General features: G+C 40.4%; 1 protein-coding gene across 2 annotated transcripts in view; it reads left to right on the top strand.

Moving 5' to 3' along the window:
- Window positions 1-16,468, top strand: part of LOC101917148 (glypican-5-like) — a 390,469-nt gene that overhangs the window by 227,276 nt on the left and 146,725 nt on the right. For both annotated transcript variants that reach the window (XM_055817485.1, XM_055817484.1), the window contains one exon: window positions 4,733-4,853. In XM_055817485.1, coding sequence (XP_055673460.1) covers window positions 4,733-4,853 — 121 coding nt within the window. The remainder of the gene's footprint in view (window positions 1-4,732; window positions 4,854-16,468) is intronic.

The raw sequence follows: 16,468 nt of genomic DNA, 5'->3' as shown, positions 1-16,468 counted from the left end.
CTCTTATTTATGCAGCTGTGTTGGGCCAGGTGCTCAAGTGGAGGAAAGACAACTAAAGAGAACTGCATTCAGATGAAGTTCAGGTTCTGGGGCATCCTGAATTTCCAATATAGATAACTCTGAAATGCTCAGTGCGTGTTAAGGGTATGAAGTGCAGTGTTGTGCCTTGCTCTGTAATCCCTCTGGTAAGCAGTTTGTTGGAGCTGACTTCATTTGGGAATAGGACAGCCCATTAGTCACTGGACCAAAGCACTGGGGTGCCTGGTGGCTGCTAGTGGCACAACTCAGGGTAATAGCATCTCGAGGAATATGGAGTAATGGAAATAGTTTCCCAGCTGGAGCATGATCAATACTACTTGGAAAAGGTGCCTACAGGAGCTTTATCTGCCACTTGTATCCTGACTGGTATGGTCTCCTGCAGGGAGGAGAGAAGGAAATGGTGTGAAAACAACACTCTGTTTCTTGGGCTTTTGTGGCTGAATATCACTGCTAGTTAGATCTATCCCTAATGCAGCTCCTGCAGTCATTTGCCTGGAATTTGAAGGTTTTTTTCTATTATATATGTTGCTTTTAGTATTGAGCTATCTAAAAAGGCTTATTTGTCTTTGAGGGAATCCTGTACCTTGATCCCTTTTCATATTAGGGGTTAAAAAGAACACATTTCAGAATAGCATCTGGCTTTATTTTAACATAAGCGTTTAGACCAAAAAACCTTAATTTATCTGTATTTATACAGAAAATAAGAATGTGGGCCTTCAGTTGAAATGCATTCCCATGTGTAAAAGCACTTTTTACTTTATTTGAACTTGGGATGAGCCGTTTTTGCTAAGATCTAAAATAATTGATACTGTTGTGAAGTACTGTTAAGCTGGGGGTTGTGGGTTGGGGTTTTTTTGTATATTTTGGGTTTGTTTGGGTTTTTTTAAGTATCATAGCTTTGCTCAAACAATCAGTGGAATACCACTGGCAGGCTTGAGTTCGGGAGGAAAATTCTGTCTGCATGTGCTGTTCCTTGGGCTGCAATGTAACAGTTACTTTCAGGATTTCTCCAGTGACAATATTTTAATACAACTTTGCTGCTGACATTTCTGGGTTTAGTATGAATAAAGTACTAGAGCTGTAACCAGAGTTAACAATTCTGTACTACGTAATATTTCAGTTAAATTGCAGGTTATTAAATAAAGCAAGCCAATTTCTGATCTTACTTAATGTACATTTCCAGTAATTCAGGATCTGATGTCAACAAAAAAAAAATATGTTTTAGATAGTGCAAAGAAGTGAAGCAATCAGATTATATTTCAGGAAATGGACAGTGTTTATTTCAAAGTATTTTAGCATAATACAGGGCTAGTAGAAGGATTCACAGTTTGGAGGGTAGTAGTTCAAGTCAGATGAACATAATGTCTTTTTCTAGAATAATTTTTGGTTCTTGGCTGTGATGCACTGGAGGAATTTCTCTGTTCTTGCTGGCTGTGCAATCGTCCTTCAGTTCTCTGCCCTATCTCTTTCTCCTCAAGATACGTAGCCCACCTTCTCTGAACTCACCATTTTTTAGTTCTTTCTATATGAGTCTTTCTAGGCTTGGTTTTGTTACAGAAGTGATCTCCCAGTAAGAATGCATAGGACAAGCAGAACTTAAGGGTTATTATGGGGAAACCCAAGAACTGGTTTTGTTGTGCTCTGCAAGTAAGTCTTTTGCCTCTCTTTACATCAGCTTTTTACACCACTCATTTGGCAGCTCACATCTATTTCATCACTGCCAAAGATCTGTAGTTGGGTTTCTGGGCATTTCCAGTTGTGCAGCCCATGTTCCAGATTACATCTGGGCCACTCTGATATGCTGGAGTCTCACATTAGCAGTTAGATGTCGTTGGTAGTGACTGCCATCCTGAAGCTGTGCTAGACTAAGCAGATAAGGAAATGATGCAGGATTCACACAACTCATGTGTGCTTTCTCTGACATCTGAAATTTAGGTAAACCACAATATGAATCTAATTACAAATAACCTGGGCAACAGAAATATCTGTGCATAATTTATGCATATCTCTAGAGCTTTAAAGAGTGAGTCCTTAAACATGGATGGAACTTTAAGGATATGAGTATCCCCTTTGTCTCAGTGGACTGTGAAATTATTCATACCAAATGGTCCTATTTTCCTGATAATGATGTATGTAAATGAGAGTATGTATTTAGCAACAGCGATATATATGAGTTGACTGAGATTGAATTTCCACATTTTGGGTCCTTTTGAGGGCTCTGGCATTAATGCTAATGCTGCTGCTGTTGTTCCTGAATCGGTCATGTTTATGCAAACTCTATGCAGTACTGTAGGTTTGTAATACCACTTAGAGGCATTTGATGGAAGCTTATGATTCACAGGGAAAAAAAAACAACCGATATATCCTTTGCCAAAAAAAACTCCAGCCGACCCGGAGGGGAAGCAATTCTGCATTCTTTATCCTGGCTTATAATGACGTAAGTCTCCAGAGAAATTTCAATAGCTCTAACCAGGGGTTGAATGGAGAGCCATCAAGAGCAATGAAAAGGAAAACCCTTGCTTTTTGCTGCTGTTGATGAGTTTCTGATCAGACAAAGCAACACACACAGAGAATCACAGAACAGACTGGTGGAGGCCATGAGCTGACCCCTTAAATTAGATTTTGCCTGTATTGCAGCTAGATGATCTCAAAAAGGTGTGTTGAGTGTCCCTGTACATCTACAGTGGGTAACTGTGTGTTTTCACATGCTGAGCAATGATAAGCATTCAGCAAATAGCATGATTTGTGACTAAAGGTAAAGCTAAAGGTAAGCAAGGTGCAGCGGAGTTCCTAGATTGTCCAAGTGAATCGGTGGGGATTGATATGGTCTGTACCAGTCTTGACTTCTAAATAATACTTGAGCTGGGTTCTTCAAGGGGACATCTGCCCACCTGTCTGAGCCTGCTTGTAAGATCGGAACCTGACCATCATTTTGCACACACCGTTGCACCGTGAAAGTTTATACTTCCAGATTATTTATACTTGTATGAGTTACACATCAAGAAAAATTAGAACATTACCTTTAAAATGTTCAGTGAACAAAAAACCCCACCAAACTCCCTGAAAAAGCTTTTCCTTAATGCTTGTCCTCTAAATACGATCAGGCTATTAGTGAAAAACATTATTTTTCTCAATTCTAAAACCATTTGTTGCTTTTTCCTGAGAAGTGAAATTTATTGCGTTTACTGAAAAGGTGGACCATTCTCAGTTCTTTCTTTTTTTAAGCCACACCTTTTACAGCAGTATACTACAGTATGCTTTGCCAGCAGTTTGCATAAAATTTGTTGTTTATCCTAAATGAAATTAAGATAGGAAAAATATATTTGGAGAGCTAGGTTATTATTGTCTTTCTGCAATAGAATTTGGGCACTTTTTTATACTTTGAAGTGCTGTCCTTAACTTCAGCACAAATTGGTTTACAGCGAAGAATTCCCTGATGGGGGAAAATCTGGGATATTGAAGTATGTAAGCATGATCAAAGTGAAAGCTGTAGCAGGATGTTGACATTTCAGTCCAGAGGAGCACAGCCAATTACTACCAGACTTGTAAAGATGCCAACACAGCATCTTAATGAGATGCTCCCAGGTGTGTGTGTGAGTTCAGGATAGTTTGGTTTGGGAACAGTCTGTTGTCCAGTTCATAACTGGTCATGCAAATATCTGTGATCCACTTTGTGACAAGTGAGTGCTGAACTAGTGTGAGCATGACTCACCAAAAAAAAAGGTTGCTCTGTATCTCTCTGGGACTTGCAGTCTTATGGATGGGTTGAAGTTAAGTCACGCATGAACAGATCAAGGCTGGAGCCAATATGCAGTACTTTGTATACTTCCAGGAAGCACTGAACTCTGTAGGTGTGCTGGTGATTCACCTTCTCAACTTTAGTGTTTAGAAGTAGAGACCAAGTGTGCACAATCCTGGAATTTTCCCTGTGAGAGTACATAGGTGGACAGACCCCCAAGCCAATTCAGTTTTGAGAATACACTACGGTGTGTTCCAGAAAAGGCTGGCAGAAACTAGGCAGTCAGTCAGTGAGAGATTGCTAATTAAGAGACAGGTCATTATGGTGTGAGAACAGCTGCTATTCCTCAAATAAAGCAGGACTCGGTTAGCGAGAATTCCTGTACTTGAACCCTGGCTAGGAGTTTGCAGTGCGGGTAAGGCACGGTGAGGAGCACTGGTGGGAGAGCAGGGGCAGCTTTACAGTGTCACTCAATGGTTAGGTGATAAACTGCTGGAGAAGTCCAATCTCATGCCTTGATTAAGAATCTTTTCAAAATCAGATCGCCATTTCATTGGATTTTACTTCGATCTCATGATGTTTGGTTTCTTTCTTCAGTTCTCTGGGTTTCTGTAATTATGAAAGAACAATTTTTTGGAAGCTATCAGCTTTGACTGCTGCATGGAAGAACTTGAGAATGTCAGTTATAAAGGTTCAAATATTAAAATATGAATGAAAGGAACTTCTGTGTGGTTTGTGAAATTGTTGCAGTTCTTGACTTGAATAACTTGAACTGATACTGCAAGAAACTATGATTTTTATTCCAATTTGGTGTATTTAAAAACATAAATATTTTTTACAAATTTCTATTACCATTTACAAAATACTGTCTTTTTGTAAGTCCCCTTTACTATGATTTTTTATTCCAATGGATATGGTTCCAGTCACCGGTAATTTCTTATTTTTCTTTTTCAGTTACACCAGCAGAGTTGTTTCTAATGGACTGAAGGCACAAATTAATAATCCAGAACTGAAAGTCAGAGCATTGGACCCACTCATCAGTAATTTAATTGACAAACTTCAGCACTTTAATCAAGTAAGTAATTTTTAGAGATAAAAGCATTTTACCACTGGCTTTGATAGCAGAGCTGAAGCTAAACTTACTAGGTAGTACTGCTTCTCACGTGACATTTTCCAGGATCATAGGCCTGAAATAGCCATGGAGTGGGCCTGGTACTAAAGGTAATTGAAGAGTCTGTTATACCGTCCAGTTTATGAACTCTTAATGAGGAATTATTTCCCCGGAAGTTGCTCTAATTCCTGGCTGTTGTTCCATAGCTGTTGAGTAACAGCCCTGCAGTCCACAGTCCCAGGAACACGGAGGAACTCCTGAGCCCCACAGTTCACACGGAGCTTATGACTAGAGTCAGGCTGTGTGAGCACCTTGAGGAGTCCTGTGATATTCCTCTGGCGGAGGGATATCTCCTTGTTTGTGCAGCTTCCTGTTCTACAGTGGTGTGGAGATAAACAGATCAAAAGCGAAAAATGGGTCTAAAAGTGTGTGATAACTGTGTGGAATGCAGAAGTCAGGGCAGAAGGTGCTCCACGACAAATTAACCTTGCACCTTGGAAAACATTTCCTTGACAGGCCTTGTCCTCAAGCTCTTCAGCCCAGAAGGGAAGATAGCCTCCCAATGAGGTTGTCAGCAGCACGGTTAACCTGGGTCTGCCTCCGTCAGCTGTTTAGATTCCCTCAGATGCACTCGCACTCCTGGTGCATCTGCCCTCTTTCAAAGCTGCATGCATGATTCGCTGATATCCCTGCTTCAGCACACCTCTTTGTGTCTCTCAGAGTAGTTCCAGTCCAAATGAGCTGGAGCTAACAGATTTAACAGAGATTGATTTTCATTTAAAGTAGGCATGTTTTCTTGGCAGCTTGGAAGAATGCTTACAACAGTGTGTTCGGAGTCAGATGTGTTTGCACATTAGTCTACTCGTAATCTTTCACCATTAAAGAGTGATGGAGCACAGGGATATAAACAGTTAGTAGAAAACTGCTGTAAGATTAAAGTCCACCTTTGCAGGTGGGGTGTGCAGGAAGAAGAATGCTCTGCACAGGTAAAAGGGAGGAGGAATTGCTTAGCCAGGATGTAGGAGGCTATTAAGACTGTGGCTGTGACCAGGAGTCATGGTTTCATCTCTTACATGAGCCTGCAAAAGTACAACCTTCCTTTACCTCTCATCGACCACTGGTGGTAGATCCATAATCTAACTAGTAATTAGTGTTTTTGTGAAATCTGGCTTGGCTGTAATATTCTTCTCCTGTTCGGTAGGATGCAGTTCAGGGATTTTTGGATCACATTGTTTGATATAACTTGCCATGGGGGATTACAACAACAAGTCTGATGCAGTACTTCAATATTACAGTGAAATAGACATTATGTGGTTGGATTGATGAAAAGGATAATTCATTATTTATCTGCCTTTGCGTGTTATAGAGTGTTAATTTACTTTATAAATATTAGATTTATCCATCTGTGTAATGTTCTTCTATAAACACTGACAATAGGAAATAGTTAGAAATAGATTAAATTAAAAGTAGCTGTATATTAGAAATTCTATTTCTTTTTCTGCTGTAGAAAAATAAAAATCTGAGCAGTCTCATAATGAGCTGCATACCGGTTTTCTTCAGTTACATGTTTAAAAAACAGCTTCAAAGAACACTTTTTTTGCCAGAAGAATAAAATCCAATTCCTAGCTCTTTCTGTGAGTTGGAAGTGTTGCTTTCTGTTACTTCTAATTCTGTTTTAGGAGAATATCATCCTTAACTAAATGTAACTCCCATCAGATTGAGGTGCTTAACAATAATAGATTCCAAGGGTGAAGGATTAAACAGAATACTGATTATTGCCCTAAGATGGTTTGTTCTTAAGCACTTGGAATAATATAAATTCCTTTGATCATAATTTTAGTAAGATTTCTTCAGAGATCAAAGCATCAAAGAAGTTGCTAAATATCTAAGGCTTTCACATACTACATCAAACATGTGTAGCTGTTTTCTGCTGCTTGAATTTTCATTTTGGTTGTGATATTAATATACAAATAAAAACTGACACTGAAAAGCTGATTAAATCAGGAATTTAAAGTGTCATCAATAGTGGGTGTAGACTATATAGAAGAAGAGTTGTACCGAATCCCATTACTCATTTAATAGGCAGATTGATTATTTTCATCAAATTATTCTTTTTTTTTTTTTTTGAGGCAATATGTAAGGTTGAATTTAAACAGTGATAAAATAAGGTGTTATCTTTGTATCTTAAGTGTTTGACATTTGCAATATAATTTAAAGCAATAGTTACATAGTACATGTACAGAAGCAATCCTAGAGAGGCGGGAAGCTTGGAGAGCAGAAAACAAAGCAATGCATGGAATTTGCATTGTAGGTGATTTGATGTGTCTAGGTCCAAATAATCTTCTACCACTTAAGTAATATTGCTAAACTATCCAGAAGAAAGCATGTTTTTGCATAAGAGAAAGATGTGCTGAGATTTTGGAAAGAAACAACATTTCTGTCCTAACAAAAAAAGCTCCAGCTGTACTGCATCTATCCCTCAGAGCCTGGACCTGTTGGCTTTCTCTTTCTCTCTGTTTTGCAAATGTGCATGTTTTTGAAAATCAGAATGATCTGCTGCTAAATCAATTTGCTGAGCTTATGGAGTACTATCAACTACAGCTACGTTCAAATCAAGAGGATTCATTTTTCGAAAAGATGTAACTTAGCAATTCTTAACAATTTCTGGAACAAATGTAATCACTGCTGTCTTCGATAGATCCTCTTCCACCTCCTGCCTTCCACTGCTGGGCCACAGCTCTTCCTCATCACTCTGCAACTCCTGCTGCAGCCTCTTTTGGCTGTGCTGGCAGTCCCGGGCTGCAGATGCAGCAGGGTCAACTGAGGCACCGTGGGCCTCTGGTGCCTGGGGCAGCAATGCAGCACAAGGCTGTGAGCAAGAGTGACTTGTCGCTGGCCACGCAGAAGTAGCAAACCATTCGTTTAAATCCAAAATTGACAGTCTTTGCTGTACAGCAGCCGGTTTTTTTGTTAGCTCCTAATCGTGACTTATCCACAAATGTAAAGGGATTAATAACTTCGTTGATCCTATATCCCATGGGCATGAACAAAACTCTTGTCAATGTATTATTGTTCAAGTTGGTGTATCCCAACTGCAGCATGTTACAAATAATCTGTATGCAAGTCATCTTCCATTCCTGCCTGTCATTTAGGCTGAAATAACAGTTCGTTAGTGGTTATAGCAGTTCCGCATTTTTTTCATCTGGGGTTTAAATCCTCACCACAAGTTGTTGTGGGTTTTTTTTAAATGATTATGCAAATAGCAGGCTATTTTATAACCATTTTGAAAAGCCAAAAGTAAAATGAAATTTAGAGAATATTATTCAACAATTACTGTTACTTGCATCCCCAGCAGATAAGGTATTTGAAGGGTTTATTGTAGCTGCTGATTCACGTATCAGTAGAATTACGGAGTTACAATTTACAGTAACTCTTACATTTAGTAATGCAGAAACAGGTCAACAGGTTGATTTTGAAAAACTAGGAGTTAGAAGTAACATCTTTGCTTCCCCCCCCCCCCCCCCCCTTTTTTTTTTTTTTTTTTTGTGAATAAAGATGTGAACTGCCACTGACAGTAAACATAAAATCCCCTTTGCGCCTTTTTGGAGTACTACCTCTTGCCACATAATCACACTTAAATATGGTTTCATGTTTTTCTTCAGCATAATGCTTTTCACAGTTCAAACACAAGGAGTACTGAGGTCAAGGTTAAAAGTCCTGAAGGATCAATTGCAATGAAAAGCAATGAGAATGTTAGGGAAAAAAGCTTTGACTGTAACTTTACTAGCAGGGTCGCACAAGCATTCTCGAAGGACTATAATATAATAAGTATTATACAAGTTTAACTTATTTGTCTTTTGTCAGCCTAAATCTAATCTTGACAGATTTTTAGAATCAGTGGGTTTTGCTGTTGTCAGTCAGAGATAAATGCTTAGAGCATGGCTGTAATTCAAGAAGACAGTGCAATATCTTAGCGCTTAAAATGAGAGTAAAGCCAAGCAAATCTTGTTGAATCTGGACCCACATTTTTTATTTTTTGTTCCATCAAAGTCTAATGGATCTGCCAGCTGAACTAAGAAATGCATGTAACTCGAATTCCTTTTAGATTTGTGTACAAGGGATGCTGTCATAGCGAAGTTTGAAGCAACAGCACTGAGCTATCCAAAATTTAATCTTGAATGTGTATTTAATTGGGTTAGACAATAGAGGATAATACAATAAATAATTTAACTCCTACTTAATTTAAAAGTGTATATTTTTTGAACATCTATAAAATTTATTACATTATAGAGTTTTTATAAGAAATTTAAGTGTAGCTAAATTGGTTTGATTTTCATCCAAAGTTGTAGCTGACTTGGAGTAAGACTCAAAACATTCTGTTCTTTATTTCATCCAATGAAAACATGGAAAGAAGGGTAGTCATCTTAGAAAAACTGGTGCTATATTACTTCTAGCACTTGGGATTTAAAAAGCCCCAACAGGCTTAGGAGTATTATTGCTTGCGCCCCAATACCTCCCAAAACCTGCAGAGATTTGTGTCTCTTACAAAACAGAGCACCTTTCCGAGAACCGCCATATCTCTGGATTTCCAAAACAGGTCCTCTTTCTGGTTTGTTTTTTTTTTCCCCTACCCAAAACATTTGGAGACTTTGGACATTTCTTCAGGATCTCAGGTGCTCCATATCCCTTTTGAAAGTGTGAAGCAAGCATCTGAATATCCCAGAGATATTCCTTCCCTCTTCAGTGGCTAACCACACAGACCATCTGTAGTTTGAGGCATTGAGTTTAATGCAGATACAGAGAGTAATAGAAAGAGACACACCGAAGGGGTTGGGCCCCGGTCCTCGTTAAACAGCGTGTACAGTGTACTGACAGTCTGTGCACTCGTAGTATGCTTTCAGGATTCATTGCATGAGACTGTAACACAGGTACTTCTGTGATGGTAATCCTATCCAGAAATATAGGAGGTGAAAGGCTGCGTCTCTGCACATCCAAGGGCACGCCATCATACCCTGCTGAGGATGCCACCCAACTGACCCCAAAGCTGGTACTGTCTTTCACAGTTAATGTAGGACCCACGTCACTACTTAGCTGTGAAAGCAGTCCATAACACAACAGAGACTGTTGATTCTTCAGTGCAGGTTTTGAACGGTCAGGGTCATGGAAGTCTTAAAGATTAATCTCGCCTCGGTTTGTCTGCAGTTTGGGTACAAAAGATTTTCGTTGAAGCAAACACTTCTGCAGCTGTGTTGGTTCTTTTCGAATTCATATCACTATAAAGGCAATAACAGCCCACACCACCTTCATCTCCAAATGTAAACATCAGTGATAATTGAATTAATACAGTAGTTATTGGCTGATTAATAAATAGCAGCAAGAAGTGCACATACTTCAGGAAAATACAGAATTAATGAAACCTGAAACAATTATGTTTAAAGTCTTATAATGCTAGGAAAGAACAAATGGACTGTTTATTTTATTTATTTCCTGCTCTGCTGTATAAAAATTTTTCACCCCTGTAGTCAAATAAACTATCAGCTCAGATTACTTCATCAGTTATACAGTTTGTTTCTCATCCTGTTTGTTTTTTTTTTCAAAATGTTTGTTCTTATTAAATCCATGGGCTGTTTTTCTTCTCCCCTGCTAAGAATCAGACATCTCTTTGCTTCCAGATATAGATGTTGAACACTCAGCTCTAAGTTACGATCTTTTTCATAATCCATATGCAATGAAACAGTTCATCCCAGTGCTTGAAACAATCCAGTTTACTCAAAGGCTGAGCATAATCTTTCTCTGTGTGGTCTTCTGTATGGTTTTCTGTTTCATAGGATATACATATATACACATATGTAATGTATGCTGTATAAAAATTTTGGACATCAGATTTCATCATATCTGTGATTAAAGCGAGAAAAGATACGTAAGTGCTGCCAGCCTGGGGAAAAGAAAGAAAAACCTAATAGCAATTTAGCATGCTCTCACTTCTTTAAAGAACCTGGCAGATTTCTGTCATATATGGTTCTTAGCAGGTCATCTTTGGGTCTGTAGCTTTTTGCTTTTGTAACATATTTTCACATTAACCTGTCAATCAAAGTGGAGGAAATGCATCTGCTGTCTGTTGGGGGATTCTTTTGTTACTGAGAAAAATCAAAATCAACAAAGAGCCCTCTTTGCAGAGCAATGGATCACACAATAGTGCATCAGGATACGGTGCGTATAGCAGGCTACACAGTAATGGGGCTGCTTCACTAGGAAATGTTTCAGTGGAGGCTGTAGTTCTCAGGCAATTAAACAGGGTATAGTTGCTGACGGCTCAGGAGCATTTATCTGTCACGGCTTCCATTAGGAGGAGTAAAACCCACAAGAAATCTATTCAAATAGCAGGCTGGGGTATCTGAAGTCTGTCAGAATCCTGTTCTGGTGTTAGGTTTCTGCAAACTGCTGTTGCTTTGAGACCTTCTGGCTTAGGCATCCCAGGTGAGGCTGCTGGGCAGCATCCACGGGAGGGAGCAGGGACAGGCTGAGGGCTGCAGGCCACTGGAAAATACGCAGATGTGGCCCTGAAGGAAGAAAAACTCCCTCAGATTCCCTTTGTCTGCATACCTCGAGGGGCAGATAGAAAAGCAGACCAGGTGATGATGATAGTTCAGCCATCAGACTATTCACCTGGAGATGTGGGATCTCCTTGCTCAAGGCCAGGCAGCTTCAGTCACTGGGCTGTGTGTGGTGGTTTTCTTTTCTCATACAACGCTATGTTTTAAAAAGAAAAGGAGTTTGGAAGCTCTAACCTTCATTCTGCTGGGGCATCAAAACCTGTCAAAACCCAGAGTTTGTCCATGAATCAGAACAGAAGAGCTCTTTCTAGTCCAGTTCCACTGAAAAAATATCATGGCAGCATTGTTTTATGGAGAGGGTATGTTAACGTTGTAATATATGGCTAATTGCAGTATATGTCATTGCTGGCTGAAATCTGTGTGCTTTTGTTGGTCTGAGGTCTGCAGGTTATTTGTTTTGTTCTGTTAAATACAGTGACTTGAGATATAATTAAATAATTTTAATTAGAATTGAGAAATGACTTCTTAGTATTAAAAACAGCATCAAGGTTTCAATAGAAACAGAAATCATGTGAAATACTGGCTCAACTAAACTAAAATGTAGCGGTTTAAAGTAAGACAAATCTGAATCGCAACGTAAATCCAGCATATCTTATTATATGCTAGCAAACATATAATGCTAAAATGCCCGTTTATTATTCTTGTGTTGTGTCTCAGAGTATGCTGTGCTGTTTGTCTTGCAAGCATTTTCAGAAATTATTTGCCCAGATGGGCCATTGTATGTGTTTTGTTTTGCTCATTGTGGGAAATTAGTCTTAATAAATCAAAATCACATATTGAGTCATAGTAGTGACTTAAGCCAAGTGAGGGAGAGGGAGGGGAGAGCTACTATTTCAATCTATAACTGAGCCAAAACATTTCACATATAGAAAAACATAGTTTGAAAAGAAGAGTCTTACTTAAAACAAAAATACAGATTCTGTCCTTTGGCTTGAGTGCCCAGTTCTAGTTGCAGGTGATTAGTGAAGCACGAGCTGACACTGATTTTCACAGATGAGCTGAAGAGTTTCGGGTCCTCTGGTGCAATGGCTGTGAGTAAGGAGGGGGTCAGACCTCGGAGGGAACAACTTTGGCTTGACCAGTGAAACGTGGTACCAGGAGCACGAGACCGAGCATGGGAATATGAGGGCTGATGTGGGAATCCAGGGGCAGGCAGGAAAGCAAGGCAGGGTGGGAGCATGAGGCATCTAGGGAGAGCTGGTCAGACTGGGGGCTTGGGGTGGCCGCCCAGGGGGTGGAGGCAGCAAAAGAGAAACTTTTCCACCATTAATGGAAATACTGTGGTTTCTTGCCACCCCAAGAAAAGTGCATCACTCTAATAACTATTCTCCTTGTGGTATAAGGTGCTAACCAAAATGCATGCTGTTGTTACTGTTCAAACCGCTCACAATTGTTACTGTTCTTGACCAGAAATGTCCCTTTGTGGGTATTGGCACAGGGGAGGAAGGATGGGTTTGACTGCTATGTTAACCTATTTGTTTTGATGTTGATTTTTTTTTTAATGAAGAAAGTCAGAAAATATCATTGAATTAAGGTTGTCATACTGAAATTTTAAATTCACTTTTATGTAAAAACTTCTTTTGTTCTATTAGCCCATCATCTTTCTCTGATCACTCTAGTAGTTGTAAGTCATATACATTGTTATAAATGATCATTAGAAGTGTGACTCTGGTATTTACTTTTGAACTCATTCCTGAGCTACGATAATGTGCTTATTTTTGGAGGTAATAAGTTTAGCATAATAGGAAAGAAAAACAAGAGATTTATGGGCTGATCATTGTTTTCTTTAGGGTAGAGGAAAGGTCTTCAAACAATTGATTGATTGTTGGCCAAAAGCAAGAACAGGGTCATTTTCCTCTTTCTGTTCCACTACTGAAGTGAGGAGACTGGTAGAAAAAGCAGTGTAAGAGAATAAAACTAAAGACTACCTAAAGCCCCAATTTAGTCTGTAAAGCTCAAGTGGATCTGTACTGCTGGTGGTGACGAGTCAATCAATGCTACTACAGTATACTGCCACTTCCCAGTTAAAGCAAACAGCTTGTTTCCAGCAATGATTTGGGCTGCATTGTAGCACAAGGGGATGAATCAGACCTGGACCGGAGAAGCCCCAGAGCTGGTGTCCCTTGGAGAGGTTTCTCTTACTAGATGCCTGATATGGCTGCCCACTGTGGCTGCCCGATGCTGCTCCCGGATGCCTCCTGCACAACCCAGAAGCGTGAGAGTCAAGTCATCGGTAACACTTACAGCGCTCATATTTAGGCTGCTTAACCGGTTCCTCCATGGCAGCTTAATGTGAGACGGTTCGTACTTGTCTGGCCAGGCAAGCAGCCCTTTTAACGTCTCCTCACTGTATCTGCAACGTGTAGAGAGGTTAAAGCATCTCAATCTTTTTGGTGCCTTTTGTACTCGTATGATCAGTCACATGCCTCTTGGAGGACAAAATAAAGAAGAGCTAATGATAGGTGTGAGGTGAGGGCCGGCAAACTTCCTGGTGTCACTGTCTAGTCTCTAAAGGAGAAAATTAGGGCCACAAGCAAGTATCAGAGGAATACTTGATCTGCACGCTGCTTCTATCAGTGTTCGTTCCCTTACACTTTGGAGTTTCAAAAGCAAGCCTGAATATTGGAGAGAAGCTGTCTCAGGAGTAGCCTTTCACTTCTACTCTAGGGAAACATTCACAAGTAATTACTAAAATAGGGAAGACTAAAGGAAACAGTCCTCTTGTTTCAGGCAGAACTGCTGCAGTGAAATAGCATAATTTGTCAATTTGAAGAAATCCAGTCTTACAATAGACCTGTTTCACTTCTGAGCCTGTCTTACACTTGTTTTACATAATACTTGTAAAGATTCACATATATTACATCTCACACCCATCTGATCACACACACATCCCAGAGCCATGCTGAGAGTAGTTCACCAAATCCAGAAGAGATCCTAGGACATCAGACTCTACTTTTCCTCATCTCATCATGAGCTCTTCTGCCAAGTTGGAATTAAAAAAGCAAGACATACATAGATGCATCAACCTAATTAGTCAAATCAGACAAATGCCACTTTGGCACAATTGTTGTTGCTACTGCTCTTTTATCAAAGGCATGATGCAGTTCTTGAATGGCCACAGACCTCCTTGACCTTGGTTTCAGTGTGTTTCCAAAATATCGGGTATCTCGGCATTCTGGGTGCTTGGCATGATGGCTGGCCAGGCTGTACTGGCGCAGCGCAGAAGGCACCTTCCTGCTCCCTGTCCCACGAGCAGGCCTGGGAGGCTGTTTCCATCCCAACGCTGAGACATCGCTCCCTTCTTCCAGGTTTTAAGATTCCTGCTTCTCCAGGAAACTTCTCCATTAATAGCATTAATTCTGGAATGTCATGTTTTCTCCATTACAAAAGCTTGATGCTGTACATTCATGTGTCTCATCAGAATTCCCACAATAAAATTCCCATCAGATACCAAAGGCTGAGCCTTACCTGCCTGCTTGCTAACACAAACTGCAAGAGAACTGTCTAGTAGGGAGAATCACTTCTATTTGTAGCTGTTTGTTTCTTAATTTTTATCTTCTTGCTTCTGTGAAAAGTTTTTGAAATTTGCATAAAAAATAAGTTTAGCTAATACAAAAAAGTTTAGTGGGGGTTTTACAAACCCTACTGCACTCTGATTTTCGCTATCTGCTTACTTTTATAAGCATTAGCTAGTCTTTAAATTTCTTACTTTTTTATGGCCTTTCTTACCCAAACTGAAATGTTTTGTTTCTGAAATTCAGCCTAATTAAGCTAGATGTATTATTTAAAGGCACCATGAAAGTTCCTCAGCTGAGTGTATCAGCTGATGCCATCGCAGTCCAGACAGTCTGTGCAGTTTGCCTCCTAACTCAATTCAGTCCTGCGTAAGTATGAGGCCAGCATGTAAGCTTAAGAGGAAAGTATAGCAAGGAGTGGAAAAGGTACTTCTTTGGTCACAGGGAGACTGTGGTGTAGTTTCCCATAAACATTGTTCTGTCTGGATTGTTAGGGAACGTAAAAATCAGACAAAGTGATATCAGTAACAGGTGAAATGCACCAGCACACAGTAAGGAACCAAACCACACCAAAGCCAAAGAAGATGGACCAAGTGTCAGGGAACCACACGGGGACTTCATCTTTAAGTAAGGTTAAAGACGTCCAAGAGGGATGTCCTGCAACCCTGTTGTTCTGTCACTTGATCTACACATACTGTCCCAAACAGGAGCAGGAGTTGCTTATGGATACGCAGCACCTGAAAGCAAATAGCCATGGCCTATGCCTGAGCTTTGGGCAGTGCTTGGAGCAGGCAGCTGCAGTGTCTCGCAGAGAAGGATTTCGTGCTTGTGGGAGCTCTCTTTACATGGCTCTAGGAGCACAGTTTCTCACAGCTGCAAGACGCTCTGGTCAGCTGAGAGCTGAGCTTCCTGAGAGGCTGGGGACCCTGCCGCTCACAAAGGACAAGTGTTGGCCTCCTGAAGTACCAGGTTCTCCTGGCCTGCAGAGCTCGAGGAGATCAGAAGCCCTGTCTGCCCATGTGGTGGGTGAGCTGCTTGCAAAGCAACCCCAGCTGCGCCATGGACCGGGCAGTAGTGTCAGCTCAGCACAGACGGAGACCCAAGGCTTTCTGTTCGTGTTCAGTAGCTGTCTGTAGGGCTGGCGTGTTTGGCAGAGCTACAATATTAACCAGACTCTCCCCGCCATGCCTTTCCAGGTTGATACCTTGAGAGCTGACATTTTATCGCAATACCCCATGGCTTCCTTCACCCAGGAAGTGAAACACTGGTAGAAATAATGATAGGGAAATACTGTGCATCTGTGTCCGAAATGCAACTCGGACACAGCTGAATGATCTTCCCTGGCTCTTGTTAAAAGTTTAGGTCCAAACCAACACTGTGTGCACTGGCTTACGTGGTGCTTAAATGACAAAATGCAGAGAGCCCCACAGAGCGCTTCTGTTAACGGCTC

Source organism: Falco peregrinus, chromosome 12 (genome assembly GCF_023634155.1).
Source record: "Falco peregrinus isolate bFalPer1 chromosome 12, bFalPer1.pri, whole genome shotgun sequence".
Classification (NCBI taxonomy): domain Eukaryota; kingdom Metazoa; phylum Chordata; class Aves; order Falconiformes; family Falconidae; genus Falco; species Falco peregrinus.
This window is presented reverse-complemented; position numbering and strand designations above follow the sequence as displayed.